At 42.9% G+C, this 17,442-nt stretch overlaps 2 protein-coding genes across 3 annotated transcripts; one reads left to right on the top strand and one right to left on the bottom strand.

Annotated features, from left to right (window-relative positions):
• Positions 1-84: 84 nt before the first annotated feature.
• LOC110491669 (uncharacterized) lies at positions 85-5,304 on the bottom strand. Its single transcript, XM_021565291.3, has 6 exons — positions 5,180-5,304; positions 4,428-4,624; positions 4,032-4,135; positions 1,109-3,949; positions 599-807; positions 85-429 (listed from the first exon to the last, which is right to left on the bottom strand). Exons 2-6 carry the CDS (start codon positions 4,609-4,611, stop codon positions 354-356), a joined length of 3,414 nt encoding a protein of 1,137 aa, XP_021420966.3. The 5' UTR covers positions 4,612-4,624; positions 5,180-5,304; the 3' UTR covers positions 85-353.
• Positions 5,305-7,639: 2,335 nt separating this feature from the next.
• On the top strand, positions 7,640-13,974 carry LOC110491668 (putative phosphatase phospho1). 2 transcript variants are annotated; one of them, XM_021565288.3, is made up of 2 exons: positions 7,640-7,861; positions 9,673-13,974. In XM_021565288.3, exons 1-2 carry the CDS (start codon positions 7,852-7,854, stop codon positions 10,491-10,493), a joined length of 831 nt encoding a protein of 276 aa, XP_021420963.1. In that variant the 5' UTR covers positions 7,640-7,851; the 3' UTR covers positions 10,494-13,974. The 2 variants fall into 2 exon arrangements, with proteins under 2 accessions (XP_021420963.1, XP_021420964.1); XM_021565289.3 differs by having other exon boundaries at positions 7,678-8,146.
• Positions 13,975-17,442: the final 3,468 nt, after the last annotated feature.

Below are 17,442 nucleotides of genomic sequence, written 5' to 3'. Positions count from 1 at the left end.
GACCGGTATAATCCCAGTGTCACCACCAAACAACTCAAGATTTTAAAGTGGAACTCTAGCTGGAAAAGAGAGCCAAATGACATCTGAACTGATATCTGTATTTTAATCATTTGAGTCAACCAATATACAGTATGTGTTCAACATATGCGTCTTACATAGGCATTATCATGAACATTTCCTGATTGTGACTATTTTTCATAGGACAATATATATTGTGAACCTTAGTTTTTTTTGTTATATAACTTTAGTGTCTACATAGGAAAATGTACAGCAAAAATAATGAATGATTACATTTTTAAAGCGCTCTTCGGTCCGTTTGAGTTTTTTCTCATGTCTTGATCCATTGCAGTTGTTCAGCCCTCCTCGATACCATGAGACCTCAGTGCCTCAACTAAGCATTTGAGATATCTTGAGTCTGGGTATCCATTCCTATAGAGGGGAGACTTATTTAGGACCACAATCTACTAAACCTATTTCAACTCATCTTTCAGGCCTACCAGGGTAAGAATCTTGGATTATGGCACTGCCACTATAGTTGAAATTAGTTTCATATTTCAATGTCATAGTTTTCATACTGTACATTGGACAAAAACCTCACCTGGAAATCCCTCCCTCGATGCTGGTCTTGTGTGGGATGCTACCCCAGGTCACACAATCCCTAGTGTCCCCTACTCTCACGTTGAAGGTGAGGCCTCGATGAAAGGCACGTTGGAGGCATGGCAGAAGCTTGAGAGTCGTTTCATTCAGAGGCAGGAAGGCATGGAACGTGCCCCCTTGGAAAGACCCCCCAGGGTTTGGATGACCTTTCTGCACAGAGGTGGTATGTAGATCACGAGGAGGCGACACACATCTATAGGTAAGACCTCATCTACACACCCTAGACATAACGCCTTTGTACGACTGTCATAAGGATTATTTAATGCCTGTCGACTGATGATCTCAGTGTTGATCACACGTGGCTCTATATCAGGTGGATTCAAATAAAGAGCTATTGTAACATGAAACATTTCGGCAGTAATAAATATGTGTGATATAAAAGTGTAGCCTAAGCAAACTGTCATTTCCAATCCCTTTGAACAATTCCCCATTCTCAAAGGTTAGACCTTACCCCTTGGATGCCATCAGGAATGTTGTAGGTTATCTTCAGCGTTGTATCCTTGTTGTACCCAACCAGACTGATGGACATCTCACTGCGGGTCATAGTCCCTCGGATGCCCACGACACCTTCCTGAGATTTAGGACGTACTTTACAGTCGGGAGGGATGTGATTCTGGCACAAGGCCCCGCCACAAGCAGTCATAGACACAGATTCCCCAGTGGTTCCACCTACACAAGATGGACTGGCCTTCACCTCGGTGTCTTTCACATCTTGTTTCTCATTGGACCGGCTTGCCCCGTAATGTTTGGCGGTGGCGCTTTGTGGATTCACTGCATGAGACTTTGTACATTCCACGCATGATGGGCACATGGCCTTTCCACCAGCCGTCCAAGATACAGATGCCCCTGCGGTTCCACATATACAGGACAAACCGGCATTTCCTTCGCTATGGTCCTTTTGGGTCTGCAGTTCCGTACTGCTAGGTATCTGGCTTTCCTCAGGCTTTGGCCCTGTCAACCTCTGAGCACTGTGCTCTGGTAATGGTGCTGCACCATAATTTCCTTCTGTAACTCTTAGTGACCTCTCTGCTTTATAGGGAGCACTGATTGTCCTGAAACTCTTTTCATCCAGGGGACCAGATGCTCCTAACCGAAGCTTCAAAACAGGCACTTTCTTCACATCTGATTGGCTCACTCCCTCCAAGCTCCCTGATGAAGCAATGTTGTTTGCAGAGGTGGTCTCCTGGTCTTGTTTGTCACTACTGGCAGAGCTCTGGTGTGCTGCTGAGGAGTTTATGTCAGCGTTGGATGCAGAATCAGAAGATGGTTTCTTAAGATCAATGGGTCTCTCTTCCATGGTCTGTTCCCCCTCTGTCCCAAAATGAAGCATCTTTTTTAGAAATGACATCGCCTCCATGCAATCCAGGTTTGGACCAAAGATTAAGATGCTCTTAGTATTTGGCATTGGAATGATTTTCACTTTCTCCCATGTCTCTCTCACAGTGGTGCATAACACCTCCACTGTCTCATTCTTCGAGTCTGACACACCCAGCTGTGTTAACAACAGCTCATGGGTGGAGAAGTCCTCGGCTACCTTGGCAATCTGCTCTTTCAGCACCTGCTGACACATCCAGACGTTGGCTGGATCTTTCCCTCTCAGATGGAGGACGACCTCATTTAATGCTTTTTTCTCCGTCATCTGCAGGTCAGAGGTTACTTCCTCTATCAGTATGTGGAAAACCTCCTTTATGTATAACCATTGAGTTGTGGGCACCACCAGCTCTACACTGAAGACTTGCCTAGTCTCTGGGTGACTGGTAGTTTCGCCTCCTTTGGTCTTTCCAAACAGGTCTACAGCTGAGCTGCTGTCCTTTCTGACTTGTTTAGTCCTAACCTGCCCTGAGAAACTGTTGGACCGTCTCAGAGTGGAAATTGACTTGGATTGTTGGACTACGCCAGTTGGAACCGCCCTGTCCACAGACATGTCCATATCATCCATTGAGTAGCCCTGGAATCCACTAAAGTTTGCTGCTTTTGTGGGTCTGGTTTCATTGTTTTGTGCCAAGTCCAGAGGGGGTTTACCAGACAAGGAAGCAGTGGACGATGGTTCATACCTTTTGAAGAGGGTGTCTTCCTGGAGATCCCTTGGACCAGAACTTGACATTTCAACCTTCTGACTCGTAATCCCTGAAATTGGTCCACTACCGAAACTATTTGTCTGGTGATCCTCAGGAGCCTTTACGTCACCCAAGCTGGACCAAGTCTCATCATCTTTAGGTGTCTCAGAACCCACAGTTCTCCCAAATGTGGCCGCCATTTTGAATTCTTTGCTCCTCACAGCCCTTTGTTTTCTAAGCTTGGTGTCAGGCACAAAGGATAGAGACGCATCTCCCGAGGGGTGAAATAACTCTTGACAGTGCTCCTTTGTTGTCCCTTGCGTGTCCATTAGGAACTGCTTGGCCTCCGACACGTCACTTCCACTTCCCACCAGATAGACATTGGAGTTGTCTTCATTGATCAGCAGCTTTGTGAATCTCTGCGTTAAGGCTTTAAAAGCCTGCTGGAGCCCCAACCTGGGGAAGCTTTCCTTAACCAACTGCTCCTTGCGAAGTTGGGCCTCTTTGTCTTGGTACAGCCAGCCCAGCTCCCCATGCGCACGCCTTAGACGCTCCACCCCTCGCCCAGTGGCCCCAGTCTTAAGCTGCAGATAGAGGGTGGTGATATCCCTGGTGGTGACGTCCAGTATCTCTACTCCATGCCTGTCGAGGATGTTCTGGTACTCAGCCGAGCAATGCTTTCGGAGGTATCGGAAGATGTCTGAGTCTATGACCATTGAGAAGTCCTCCGTTAAGGTTCCCTTCTCTAATGCCACTGCATCCTCTATGTCATTGATGTAAGATGTATGCAATGCCCCTGCCTCCTCTCTATGATTGGTGTATGATGTGTACAATGCATCCGCCCCCTTTCTATCATTGGTGTAAGATTCTTGAAGAAGGGCACGATTACTTTCAGAGGCTCTACTGGAACATTTCCCCAGGTCCTGTCCGTTGGCCTGTCCTGAGGTGTCCTGCAGTCTTTCTGTTTGTCCTTGAGCAGAGTTGTATCTTTTGTCATCCTTGGTGGCCTCAGCTTTAAGGGAATGGACATCTTTTGAGGTCTGTGAATTGAAAAGTCTCAGCAGACACTTGGTCAGGATTTGGACGTCTGTGTAGCGACCTTTGAAAGTGCAGAGGTCAGCATGAACGTGAAAGGTGCATTTTATGTCGCAGGCATTTTTGAGGATGTCAGATATCGATGTTTTGCCCCCATTCAATTTGCTGTAGTCCACTGTCACAGCTGTGTCCACAAAGAGCTGAAAGATTGAATTAAGAAGAGTGAGACTAGGATTTGACTAAAAAGATGAGATGTTTAGATGGTTTATTCGCATGCCTTACCTCATCTGGGTCCATTTCTTTGCTGTGCAAACTCACACTTAGCTCATATTGCTTGTCATTCACTGATAATGTGTGATTCTGATGTTCAACCACTCTCCGAGCCACTGCGTGTCATGTAGAATTTTTAAAAAGACAACAAATATTACGTTCACGTTAAACTCCTCAAGGACACACTGTAGGCTACCTGAATATGCATTATAGGGTGTGCTCTATAGGATGTCCCTTATCAAGATAATTGCATGTCAGACCCATCAATCAGATAAATCAGATATGTGTGGTATACACACAAAACATCTTGTAATTTTCAGTACTTTTCCTCTTAAGGTTCTCTATGTTTTACTTATTATACTATCTACTTCCTTCATATTTTTCCCAAGCCCACCGATGACCTCTAACCTTCACTGTCCTCAAAGGTAATGAAGGCAGAGCCAGGCGTTGTCTTGGAAACCGTGACAGATGAAATGTCCCCTCCTCCATTCCTCTTCCGCAGGAAATGAATGTGGAGCTTGTCGATCAGTCTGTTTTTACTGATATCTAGGGGTAACCCACACACTCGGACCGTTCCACCCTCCTTCGCCATCCTTGTTATTTATCTGTAAGCATAGGCAAGGCCAAGGACATCCACAGTGAACAATGTTTTGCCAAATGATGAAATTGCAATCACTGATCACAACCTAATCAATTCAACAGTTTTGAAAGAGTATACAGTTATAATAGCAACTCAGAAAGTGTTCATTCTTTTCAGTATTGAAACCCTCAGGTTTCAGTCATTTCAATATCATATTATCAATGATTCTGACACGTAAATGTAAATACATTTTTATTGCGGAAATAATTTCAGAACAAGACTACGTTAGGCAGGCCTGAATAACTGCTTCCATACATGCTGTGCGCAAAGATATGAACAAATCATAAAGCAATCTGTCTGTGTAAATCACTCCATGTTTAATTTTAAAAAAGTTAACTATGTTGATTTGCATTGCTGGTAATTCAAGTCATGATGTTGTGGCTCGAAAAATATAGGCCAACCCATTACCTGGATAAGAGCCACATATGATATATCCTAATGCACCTTCAGACCTACTAGGCCTACAACATTGCAAATATATTTGATATTTGAGCAATTTATTAAAATCTTTGGATATTACCTTTCTTTTGTGTGCGTTTGTCCTAGATTCAAATATGAAACGTGATATGTTATCAGAGCAAAATGACGAACTATTGCTTGCAAATCTGAGAGAGGATTATTCTCGGTTCTCAAGAAATGGAAAGTGAAAGGACTGCGTGAATGAGTCAATGATGGCGTCAAAAACATAAAAACAGCAACTATTTTTAGTGAGAACAGAAAGGGGAACATTAGCGTTATCAAGTTCCCATTCGAAGTTTTTAGATACATTTTTGGGGGAATATTATTATTTATTTTTTTTAATACATCAAAGTACAATTTCCTCGACGGTAAAATAACTGACACGGTGTGAGCACACCTGCCACAAGAGGTCGCCATTACATCACGGAAAGCTAATGATGGGCTCAATTCCAATGATTTATATATACACTAGATAATTCTATACACCAATTGGGGGCGCTGTGTTGAAGTCACGGTGCCTCCATCTTGGCACTCCCACCCATTACAAAAAATATTTTGGAAGCCATAGAAATGCTTTTATTAATGTCTACATTCGTCTTGACACTTTTATTCTATTACAGAAATCATAATACATACTTTTAAATTATATTATATGAGCAAACCGTAAAATTGTCCTTAAAGTATACTTTTTTGAGATTTAAAGTATCATTTTTGATATTACTAATGTTACTGTCCCACTAAAACAAAAGGAAATATTTAAATACATGTCATTTTGAAACATTTAATTGAAATACTGTAGAATCCATTCATTCCTATGGAGGACTGCTCCTACTGGGGAATGACAAAATGGCCGACAGGTGGCTTCAAAGCCACTCGATGACCAATACGCACAGCAGCATCAGCAATCCAGGGTTTATGATTGCTCAATTCACCCCCAGTGTCTACAGTGATGCACAAAAACAGTCCACAGGAAGCCAGAAGTTAAATACAATATCATTTCAACTTTCTGTGCAGGTGAGCAGGAAGCTTGGTCATGATGAGGTTGGAAGTTTGAAACAAAATATATAGATTCGATTTTTATTTAGTCACCTGCAATGTACAGTGAAATTCTTAAGCTCTGAGCTCCAACAGTGCAATTGTGAATGAAACAATGAAACAAACAAATGTGTAATAATAACATATGTTCACAACTGTGACATTGATAAATATTAATGTCCATTGGGGTGTGGGCAGGGTAATTGGGGGAGGGGGGGGGGGGTTAGTGGTGGTATCTGCTAAATGACTCAAATGTAAATGTGTTCAGCATGATAAGTGTCCATTGGGGTGGGGGCAGGGTAGATGCCTGTTGAGGGGAGAGAAAGTCTCCAAATTGTGAAATGCAGGGAGTCACCACCTTCTTGTGCCTTCTTCACCATTGTGTCTGTGTAGTTTGTCCATTTCAGCTCCTCAGAGATGAACTTGACATTTTGTAGGTCTCCACGGAGGCCCCTTTGATAAGGATGGAGGCGTGCCCATCCTGGTTCCTCCTGAAGTCCAATCAGTTCATTTGTTTGGCTGACATTGAGGGAGAGGTTCTCTATGTGATCAAGTGTTACATAAAGTGTTCTGTCAAACTGTCTAGTAGTCATTTTCTCATAGCATCAGAAAAGTTGTCTTTAATATCTTTGTTTGCCAAAAGGCATCCTGTTTTTTTGTTTGATCTTTAGATCTCAATTTATGACATTGAAAGAGCCTAAGAAGGTTCACTGAAACCCTTCCAACCTAAGAACTTGAGTTCCATTGACGATTAATAGTCAACATACTGTACTGTGGGCTACCATTGAACAACCTTGACCAGCACTCAATGGAGTTGTTGGCAGAGCTTGTACAATGGCACTATGTTCCACCACTTCGATGGCTGAGAACAGAAGATACAGGAGATCTATAAAACAGATTACTGTGGCCCACATGGGTACTGTTACCATGATAATGTGTGTAGGTCACGAGTGTTGCACATACATGAACAAACATAGGCATGCTGTGTTCCAACTCTACACAAATGCCATGAACTACCATTGTATAGTTTTTCAATTCTTCTACCATACGTCAGTAGGCTACAGCGGTCTACTATGCTTTATTGACACATTTTCTCATATGGTGTTTTTCTTCAGCAATATCACTAGCGCGGCAGGAAGCCTAAAGGTTAGAGCGTTGGGCCAGTAACCAAAAGGTCGCCAAAATGTGAAAAATCTGCCAATGTGCTCTTGAGCAAGGCATTTAAACCTAATTTCACCAGGGTTGCCTTTGATAATGGCAGACCCTGGTCATGGCCCCACTCTCCAGGGTGTCTCATGGGGCATATGCAAAACAAAAAAAACAGTTCCCACATACATAGGACAAATATAAGCACCCACCAAAGAGATCATTTAGGTCTATTCTATTCTATTCTATTATACAAAGAGTGTTATACCCTGTGTCAGTACATGGCTGATAGCGCGTAGCCTAATCTACGCACGTAAACCGTGTAGCCGCCTCCTATGTTGTCGCGTCACTGGGACGCAGTTGGACGTCATCGCGGCTGTCGCTCTCCTTGGTTTTGACGCCCATGGTGGGGGAGTTGGAATGCATTTAATTCATCTGCCCCCGCTACCCGGCGAGGCGAAGCAAATGTCCCGTCGCCGACACAAGAATGCGGTAGCCGGGCACCACCAACCACTCAGGACGAGGGGCACAGAGCTGACCATTTGAAAACACATGTTCACCGGTATAATTCTTTGATGTCATAATATCGTCTATCTATTCTCTCTGTTCTGCTTAATATGGATTTTGTATTTTGATCCCCTGGCGCGCAAACCCCAAAAATGCACGGTCAATGTACCCAAATCGGACAGTGGAGTGGGTTGCGCTACGGACCTTCAAGGGTAACCTTTAGTCGCATTAATAATAGCTGTTCGGGTGTATATTTAGACAGCTTAGTCAGTGGATATGTACTATAAATAAGGGGACCAGTGTGGGAATGGAAATCAGCGTTTATCAGTCATCTGATGAGGTGCGTTGGAACAGTTATATTGGCATGTGTAAAATTAGATCTGTATTTGATTTTACGCAGGCTGTATCAGCAAAGTGTCTTTGATCGGCCTGGGAATAGCCCATAATCTAACACTGTTCTTCCAAAATGGGCAGGACGTTTTGTTTTTCTTTTGGGATTGCAATGCGCAAATGTTGCAGCACTGCGCTGCTCTTTACACTTTAATTATTGAATCTGCAGTTGCACTTCTGCTTTGCTGATGGGGCGATTTGTTCACGTAAGAGTTCTATGTTGTAACGGTCTGGGTTTAAAATGCATATAGGCACCATTGCATAGGCCTATAAAATCCAACCATGCAAACTAACAAAGCTGTTACTTTAAATCAACAAACAGCAGCAGCCAATATGCCATTTCAATAGGTTGCAACATTTACTAAGACCGTATCATTTATCACGACTATTTAGGTTACTTAGACCTAATTATTATTTAGTTGTTACTATGATTGATTTTAGGAACACTTGGGACACTAGGGAATATTGAACCAATTGACTGCTCAGCGTTGGTCCACTTATGGTCAAGATATGCAGTGTGATGTAATATCCTTGTGGACCCGCCCTCTTTCCCCACTCCAGTCTCAGCAAGACTGCAACAGTAGTGCCTTGTGCCTGCTTGAAGCCTAGCTCTTATGTCAAAATGGCATCATTCCAAGGTTTAGGCTGTGGGCTGTATCCTAGGGGGCTCCGTGTTAATCTATTGAATGAATGTGGAGATGTTCAGCATTGGAGTATTGCCAAGTGTAGGCCTAGTGTGCTGTTTAATGATAAAGTTGTGCAGATATAATTTTTATTGCACTATAGTTTAGTAATTCAAGTGATATCTTTCAAAACAACTGGGAGGCTACATTTTTCCACACTTGCCATAAACTGCATGTGAATGTGCTCCTTGTTGTTTTTCTCTTCGATACATTCCGTTCGGTATCTCAGACCCATTTTCTTATCTCAACTCCACATCTCTTCCTTTCCTCCTGTAGTAACTCTTGAATCCCAAAGTCCAGTCCTAAGGACTTAGTCTGGGCTGGTTGTAATTTCTCCCCATTTCCGCCGCCTTACGTTGTTGCAATTTAAAGCTCATTAAGCTTGCTCAATGGAAAGTCTCCATGGAAAGGTATTTTCAGTCACAGATTTAATAACAGGTTTAATCAAGGTCTGTGCATCGACCCATAATGTGGTACTTGTACTTTTTACTTGTGGAGTCTGGACTAGAGGCATACCAGCAATGACATGACATGATGGCAGAGGGTGATAAGACCATTTTTCACATTCAGGATTCAAGATGTCAGCCAAAAGTACACCACAGTGGTTCACAAAATGTACAGTACTATTGGCCTATAGTACACCGGGGCAATATTTTTTAGCTAGGTCACACACAGTCTTAAGCCACAACTCAAAAGGAAGCCACTAGTAGGTTTTGACCACCATGGTAAACACTGGCATGACTCACTTTGTTCAACCGTCTCTTTCGTCCCCCTGTCCTCTTGTCTTCCTCAGGTGTGGGCGAGCCACCGCTCCACCGCTCCCCAAACATGGCTGCCTCATCTGTCCCTTCCACAGCCCCAGTCCCGTCCCCTCCCAAACGCTTCCTGGTTCTCTTCGACTTCGACGAGACTATCGTCAACGAGAGCAGCGACGATGCAGTGGTGCGCGCCGCCCCGGGCCAGCAGCTCCCCGATTGGCTGAGACACTCGTACCGCGAGGGCTACTACAACGAGCAAATGCAGCGCATCCTGGCCTACATGGCTGAGCAGGGCGTCACTGAGGACTCCATTCGCTCCAAGGTCGAGCAAATCCCCCCCACGCCCGGCCTTCTCACTCTCTTCCAGTACCTCCAGTCCCGCAAGCAGGACTTTGAGTTGGTGGTGGTCTCCGACGCAAACATGTACTTCATTGAGGCATGGCTGGAGAGGGCTGGGGCTCGCCACCTCTTCCACAGGATCTTCACCAACCCGGCCAGCTTTGACGCTCAGGGGCGCCTGGTGCTCCTGCCCTTCCACGCCCACGACTGCCAGCGCTGCCCCGATAACATGTGCAAGCAGGTGATCGTACGCGGGTACCTGGCGCGGCGGCAGCAGGAGCGCGGCGGCTGCCCATTCCAGAGGGTGTTCTACGTGGGGGACGGGGCCAACGACATTTGCCCCATGCTGGCCCTGGGGCCCCGTGACACGGCCTTCCCCAGGAGGCACTTTCCCATGCACCGGCTGCTGCAGGAGATGCAGGACGCTGGGACCGAGGGCCTTAAGGTCAGCGTGGTGCCCTGGGCTAGCGGGCAGGACGTGGTGGACTGCCTGAACAGGCTGGAGGAGGAGAGATGAGATGGAGAAAGGACACTGCAGCTAGACAGGTACCAGATTGTGTGCTGTCAGTACAAACAAATCTGGGACCAGGTATAGCACACAGAAGCAGGGTAGGAATGAACAGATTAGGGCACCTCCAAAAGTTATTGTTAAAAGTATTAAAGAGTAGGAGGAAAATGACATTACGCATGTCCAGTGTTTTTAAGCAGGTGCTAGAGATCCAAGAATATGTTTGTAAAAGACTAAAGAAGACTTGACTTATTGCAAATTATGCTCCCATGTTCTTCATTGACAACGTTTTGACCAAAGGTAGACCTAAGGGTCAAAACATTATCAATAAAGCACACGTAAGCATTGATGATAAGGAAGGATACAATACTTCAGTGTGATTGCAGTGTGTATAGTCTTCCCTTTTGGTTAGCAGTACTTCCGTAAGCATTAAGAATATACATTTTGGTTAACAGTACCATCTCTGTAAGCATTAAGAATATTAATTTTGGGTTAACAGTCCCATCTCTGTAGGCATTAAGAATATTAATTTTGGGTTAACAGTCCCATCTCTGTAGGCATTAAGAATATTAATGTTGGTCCAGTCCACTACTTTGTATGACACCTCCAGAAGTCAATGTGTCATTTGCACCTTGGGATACAAGGGTTCTAATCTTCCCACTTGGTGCTTGACGGCTGCGGTATGTGTGGGTTTTTGTTCTACCCCAGTTCTAAAACATCCTGCAGGTATAGTGCTTTATAAGTTGTTATAAGCATATATGAGCCTTCATAATGTCTTATAGTAAGGCGTAATCAATCACGATGCGTAGATCATTATTGAAATAAGATGTGTTGTTGGCTTGGGATAAAAAAAGCCTCTGCACACTCTAAGCTTTTCGAGATCAGGGTTGGTAACTATTGGGTTGAAGACAGTGATCGTGTCCAAATGCCCATACTAGCGTACTAAATAGTATGCAAAAAAAAAGTGTTATAGTATGTGAAATTTCAAACATAGTACTCCGAATGCGTCATCTAATACGCGATTGCGTTGACTCCGGCCATTCGTTCATTTTGGTACACCGCATCAATTTATCTGATTATCCGCTGTTTTCAAACATGTGAGTCGGGAAAAAATATGGTGAATTCTAATAGATCAGACGTCGAAATGAGTATGCAGTTTAAGTATGTAGTACGCTAGTATGGATATTTAGACACAATCCATGTTCTTTACATGGTCCAGGAGTGTGAGCATTGTTTTGTCCCGGCCCAGCCTTAACACGCCTCATTCTGCTAATAAAGTAAGTGATGACTGGTTGACATAAGTTGACTAATGGAATCATATGCTCTAGTAGTGTCTGGTGCCAAAGCCAACACACACCGTGGCTCTCCAGGACAAGGCTTGGGATAGAATGACACAGAGGTAGACGCCACTGACGCTCTGGCACACACTCGCTGACACCTAATCTACAAGGGCAATGTACACCGACTTGAGATGCAAAGTGAAGCCCGTGCACCCGCGCTGCACCTCTTTGTACAGTGCACCCTCACATTGTGAGAAACCTATGAAACACTTGAGACATGAGACATTGGAATCTGTGTGTGGTCCCATGTCTATCATTCTATTGACATTGGAGTGTCTCAATCCCTCCCCCCTGCTATAACTTTCATGGTCTCCTCAGACATTTGAACCCATTGGCCTTCCTTGAACACCCCCATCTCCAGTGTTAACTCTTTCATTGAGCTCTGAGACTTGACAGGGGAGACTATTAACTAATTGAGTCAACAACACTCTATATCTGGGTTGCTATCCACCCCAGAAAAAGGCAGAGAATCAACTAATGTCCTCCAGAAATGGTTATTGGAGACTTGTTATCGAATTATAGGGGATGCCTGGAGATGGTGGTGGGTTCTACCATAAGACACCAGGGCATTCCCGTAAGCATTCAAATATGAACATCTCCTCCAGTGATAGAAATACTACCTTGGTCCAGCACACTATTTCAGTGCAACCTCACATACTGAGTCTATGTGCATGTCTATGTAATCTGAACCCTATACAAGACAAGTGTGTGCTCAAAGTCGTAAATCACTGTGAACAAATGGCCATGGGTTGGAGTGTTTGTAACTTTGACCCTGATGCAACAAACAAACAAAAATCCAAAAGGATTCCTTGAAAATGAACAAACCTGCATGTTGATGTGTTAATGTCATCAAAGAAAGTACCTTTGACAAATTATGAATCAGTGTTACAGCACTTAAATTTGTCTCCGTTGTAACAATATAATCTCTCATCCGACCATAAGCCTACTCATAGGTCAAATACGTTCAAAAACTTGTGCTGCGCTTGATTTGGTTTGTCCGGGACAATGGAACTAATGGAATAGTCCCAAAAGTGTGAACTTCAAATCAAGGTAAATAAAGCGCACCTCAAATACTTTCAAGCATCGGTCGTCCTCAAGTATTTGAAGGTCTTCAAGCTACTGTATGTAATTGATCCAGCTCTGGTTGCCTTAAGCCTCCATGTTCGGGATGGTAGCGAAAGAAGTTGGCGAGTAGAAACAGATTTGACAACCAGGATAACACACAGGCCTCAATAGATCCTGTCTGTAGCTTGGTCTCTCAGGGAGCGATGGACGATGTATAGAGCATTCTGTAATGGAGCAGGAATAGCTGCTGATACAAATAGTGTTTATTTGCATGTATTAGTTGCATATCAGCTACATTGCTGTGACCCATGATCAGCATATGATCAGTAAATCACATTGGAGATCATTGATTTGCTCTGTCAGACTATTTTGAAATGTTGGAGTATGATACTGAAAAGAGATGAAAGTATTTTAGTGGTTTGGTGAGAGCCATAGTGGGACTTCACTTTAGTTATCAGTTGAATATGTAATACACTATGCTGAGGATGGTGGTGTTGTTGTACTAATTCTGTGATCACTAGATAATACATCATTGACCTGTAACTTGACCTGTAACTGCAATCCAGACATTAAGCTTGGCATAGAAGAATATCCTTGTTTGAGTTTTGTGCAATAACTGGCTTTATGTTCACAGTATAGGGTTAAGTGAAGAGAACGAGAGGAAGTGTAATACTGTGAAACTCATATCCCCAATGCGTCCCGCACCTATGGGCCGTTTTCACCATATAATCTCACCTCAACTTTCACTGAAATGTGTTACACATGTTAAAGCACCACTTAAACCAGAATGGCCAGTGTTTTGGGTGCTCCTCTTGGCTAATATATGAATTTCTCTTGAAAATGACGCCTGTGTGTGTTTGTGTGTTCTGGTTTGACGGCTTGAGAAACGTCCTACTTGTTTTGACCGGCATTAGTCCTCCTGCAATACTGAACTGACTGATCCTCACTGTTCAACTTTAAGAGACGTTATGCTGCGTACTTCATGTTTTAGCCTGTTGTCTTTAATCTAGAAATCAATGAGACCATGTGTGTAATGTACCATTGTAATAGTATCAGGAATATAAAGCCATCAACAAACTGAGCAGGTTTTCCAGATTTATTTTCATCTGTGTTCACTGCATCAAGTCTTGAATAGGAAACCTAATAGAGAATGAGTCGAATATATATATTTGATGAATGTAGTTAAAATGTTGACACAGTATGACCAATTGTAACTCCCTTGCTTTGGAATGTGTCAACAATTGAAACCATTTTTTAAAATTTGAAACAGCATGCCAATTAAAACATGTCCCCCCTACTTAACTATCCACTATTTATCCACTCAAATATCCTTGTAAAAGATTGTCTTCGTCATGCAAGAAACAGAGGCGTCATGCGCACCATTTTTGGACTTCACGGATGGCCATGTACACCGTCTTGGAAATAATGATGTATTTGCAAAGTTTGATACCATGGGCTCAATAAGCATACCCACAGGTCTTATTTCCACAAGGTGGCGCCAGTTGAATATGTTTCTGCCAAACGACTGAACGTAGACTACAATACAGTACTAGAGGAGAAACGCTAACGTAAGGGAAATGGAATCGAATCGACTGTCAGAAGTCAATGGTGGCGTTCCAGTTCGTCAAAAGATTGCTATATCATATGGATGTTGTTCCTGAGATGTTAAATTGTTCTGAAGGCATTGTAAAATCTGTTAATCTGCTCAATGTGACTGCATAAAACGCACACACACTACTACAGGTATATCATAAATCAATCAACATCGTTTTTTTTGTACTCAAAAGGGTTGATGTGTTATCACACAGTTACTTTCAAGTTACCTGTCAAAGGCGTCCTGTTTATCTCGTAACCAAGAAACCAAATGTTTAACAGTCTGTCACGAGAGACTAGGGTTCGGGTCAACAGTATTGCTGATCACATGCTATAGCATTGGTTTGTCTGAATATGACAGAAAAGGCCTGAAGCCTTTTGTTAGTGATGTAGATGACATCTGGTGTTTGTGGTTGTCCGTGTCACTTTACTCACACTGAAGTGAGTTGAGATGCTGCTGAAACTCAGCCAAGTAACCAGTTGACTCAGCACACACACACATGTGCTCACACAAGCACACACACACACACACACGTGCATTTATGCACACTTTAACGGGCGCAAACACATACACACACACTATAACAAGGACTTTTCCTTCCACTGAATTTTAGACGGTCATATCTCTGTTTATGCTTTCTTCCTCTCTCTCCCCCCCCTCTCTCTCTTTGCCTCACTCTCTCTCTCTCTCTCTTTGCCTCTCTCTCTCTCTCAATTTTTATTTACATTCAGCATCACTACGTCAATGGAGATTTAGTAGTCTTTCTAACAAAGATATCCACATATATTTTGGGATGTCGTGTATCCCTGGAATTAATCAGAATTCATGTAAACATAACAGTTTTGAAAACATACATTGTCCAAACAAAATAGTTTCTTGGCACAACTTACCCTGGGTATGGGGTAAATGGAGCATATGGACAGGGTAAGTTGAGCTGCCTTGGGGTAAGATGTTCCACATCTACACATTTATGAACCGGATAAAATATTATCACCACTGCCTTCGGAAAAAAAAAGATTGAGTTCATATGGATGACAAATTGGCAAAATACTATGCATATTACTGACAAAATGTAATCATCATTTGTATAGTGCATGTTGAGCCCCAAAGCAATCATTTTGATAATATTAGCCCACATCTACAGGGATGCCATTTCACGCTGGGTTTAGGACCTCATGTTGTAGCTTACGGAACCCAAACGGATGTATAAAACAGTATTAACATGATCTACTTTGGTTTAGCTACAAGCATCACGAAACCTAAAAAGCAAGAAAATGAATTTGACTCCTTTTTTTTTTTTACCTAACTTGCTTTCCACTTTTTCCATGTGGTTTCTTCCTTCACAGACTCCATGAAAGAATGACCTTTCTTTTCATTTTGTTTCAGGTTTTCTAGAAACACGGGGTGGCTCAACCAACCCTTTGGCACAACTTAACTCCCTCTCCCCTATGTGAGCTGTCTCTGACTGGCTCTCAGAAAGACTATGGATGGTTATTGACTATATGGACATGAGCATGTATTGTCAGTGAGCCTTAACTCATAGCACCGAGACCGTAACTAAAATGGTCTTTCATTTTAAGCGGGCATCGGGACCCTGAAATTGCTATTGAGCTTGCTATTGCTATTTTCTGTGTCTATTACTGTCAAATTGGCAGAATAATAAGACATGCCGCTGAATTCAATTGTCAATGACCTAGGCGCATAAGTGTATAAGAGAGGGAAATCTGGTTAGCGTTAAGCACATCAAAAACAATGACAAATTGACTCTGTTGGATCTCGACCTTCAACAAGATCACCCAGCTCCTCCCTTTCCTCCACTGTCAATATCTAGGTATCAGGAGCACAGTCAATTCTCAATCTAATACGCCCATATCCCTTCACTACACTAACGGAATCCCACTTGTCAAAGCACTTTACAAGCCAATGTTATCTGGTGATTGTGGGTAACCCCATTGATTTTGCTACATTCAATTACTCCTCCCGAGGTGAAAGATAACTCAGTTAAGGGACTATGGCATTTTAAGAGGTCACTTTGAATTAGAACCTTGTGCTTCCTTTGCCAAAACACTATCAGGCTGATTAGACCAAAAGTGTTCCCCTTTTGCATTCAATTAATTTGTCTACCTCTTTGATGCCTGTAGGCATTGGGTTGGCCAGAGGTGAAGCCAATTGGTTCTACAGAGTGTTCCTAATATGGACTCTGTTCTGTTGGCAGCAGTAGTCCATCTACAACCACGTCAAGGTGTGTGAGCCAGAGATACGATTGAGACAATATGCTCCTCTCTTGTCTGAGTTGAAGTCGCTTCTCCAATTTCTGGTGGAATTGAGAGGAAATGTGGAAACAATAGTGTAATAAGGTTGGACATTTGAATCAGCTCACTAAATCCTTGTATTTGTTATAGTGCCTCATGTTTTTTTCAGGAAATGATTGATGCTGATGTTAGGCAACCCTGACCAGACTTGGGTCAAATACACACACTACCATTCAAAAGTTTGGGGTCACTTAGAAATGTCCTTGTTTTTGAAAGAAAAGCAATTTTTTTTGTCTATTAAAATAACATAAAATTGATCAGAAATACAGTGTAGACATTGTTAATGTAGTAAATTATTATTGTAGCTGGTAACGGCTGATTTTGAATGGAATATCTATGTAGGCGTACAGAGGCCCATTATCAGCAACCATCACTCCTGTGTTCCAATGGCACGTTGTGTTAGCTAGTCCAAGTTTATCATTTTAAAAGGCTAATTGATCATTAAAAACCCTTTTGCAATTATGTTAGCACAGCTGAAAACTGTTGTACTGATTAAAGAAGCAATTAAACTGGCCTTCTTTAGACTAGTTGAGTATCTGGAGCATCAGCATTTGTGGGTTTGATCACAGGCTCAAAATTGCCAGAAACAAATAATTTTCTTCTGAAACTCGTCAGACTATTCTTGTTCTGAGAAATTAAGGCTATTC

The sequence above is a fragment of the Oncorhynchus mykiss genome, chromosome 16, assembly GCF_057628025.1.
Source record: "Oncorhynchus mykiss isolate SJ-2025 chromosome 16, ASM5762802v1, whole genome shotgun sequence".
Taxonomy (NCBI): Eukaryota; Metazoa; Chordata; class Actinopteri; order Salmoniformes; family Salmonidae; genus Oncorhynchus; species Oncorhynchus mykiss.
The sequence above is the reverse complement of the archived record's forward strand: the minus strand, read 5'-3'. Positions and strand labels throughout refer to the sequence as shown.

Coding starts and splice junctions, on each gene's coding strand:
- LOC110491669 (XM_021565291.3), bottom strand. CDS start 4,611: ATGGCGAAGGAGGGTGGAACGGTCCGAGTGTGTGGGTTACCCCTAGAT. Junction 808..1,108: donor TTCCTGATGGCATCCAAGGG/GTAAGGTCTAAC, acceptor ACCTCTGTGCAG/AAAGGTCATCCAAACCCTGG. Junction 430..598: donor ATCGAGGGAGGGATTTCCAG/GTGAGGTTTTTG, acceptor TCCCCTCTATAG/GAATGGATACCCAGACTCAA.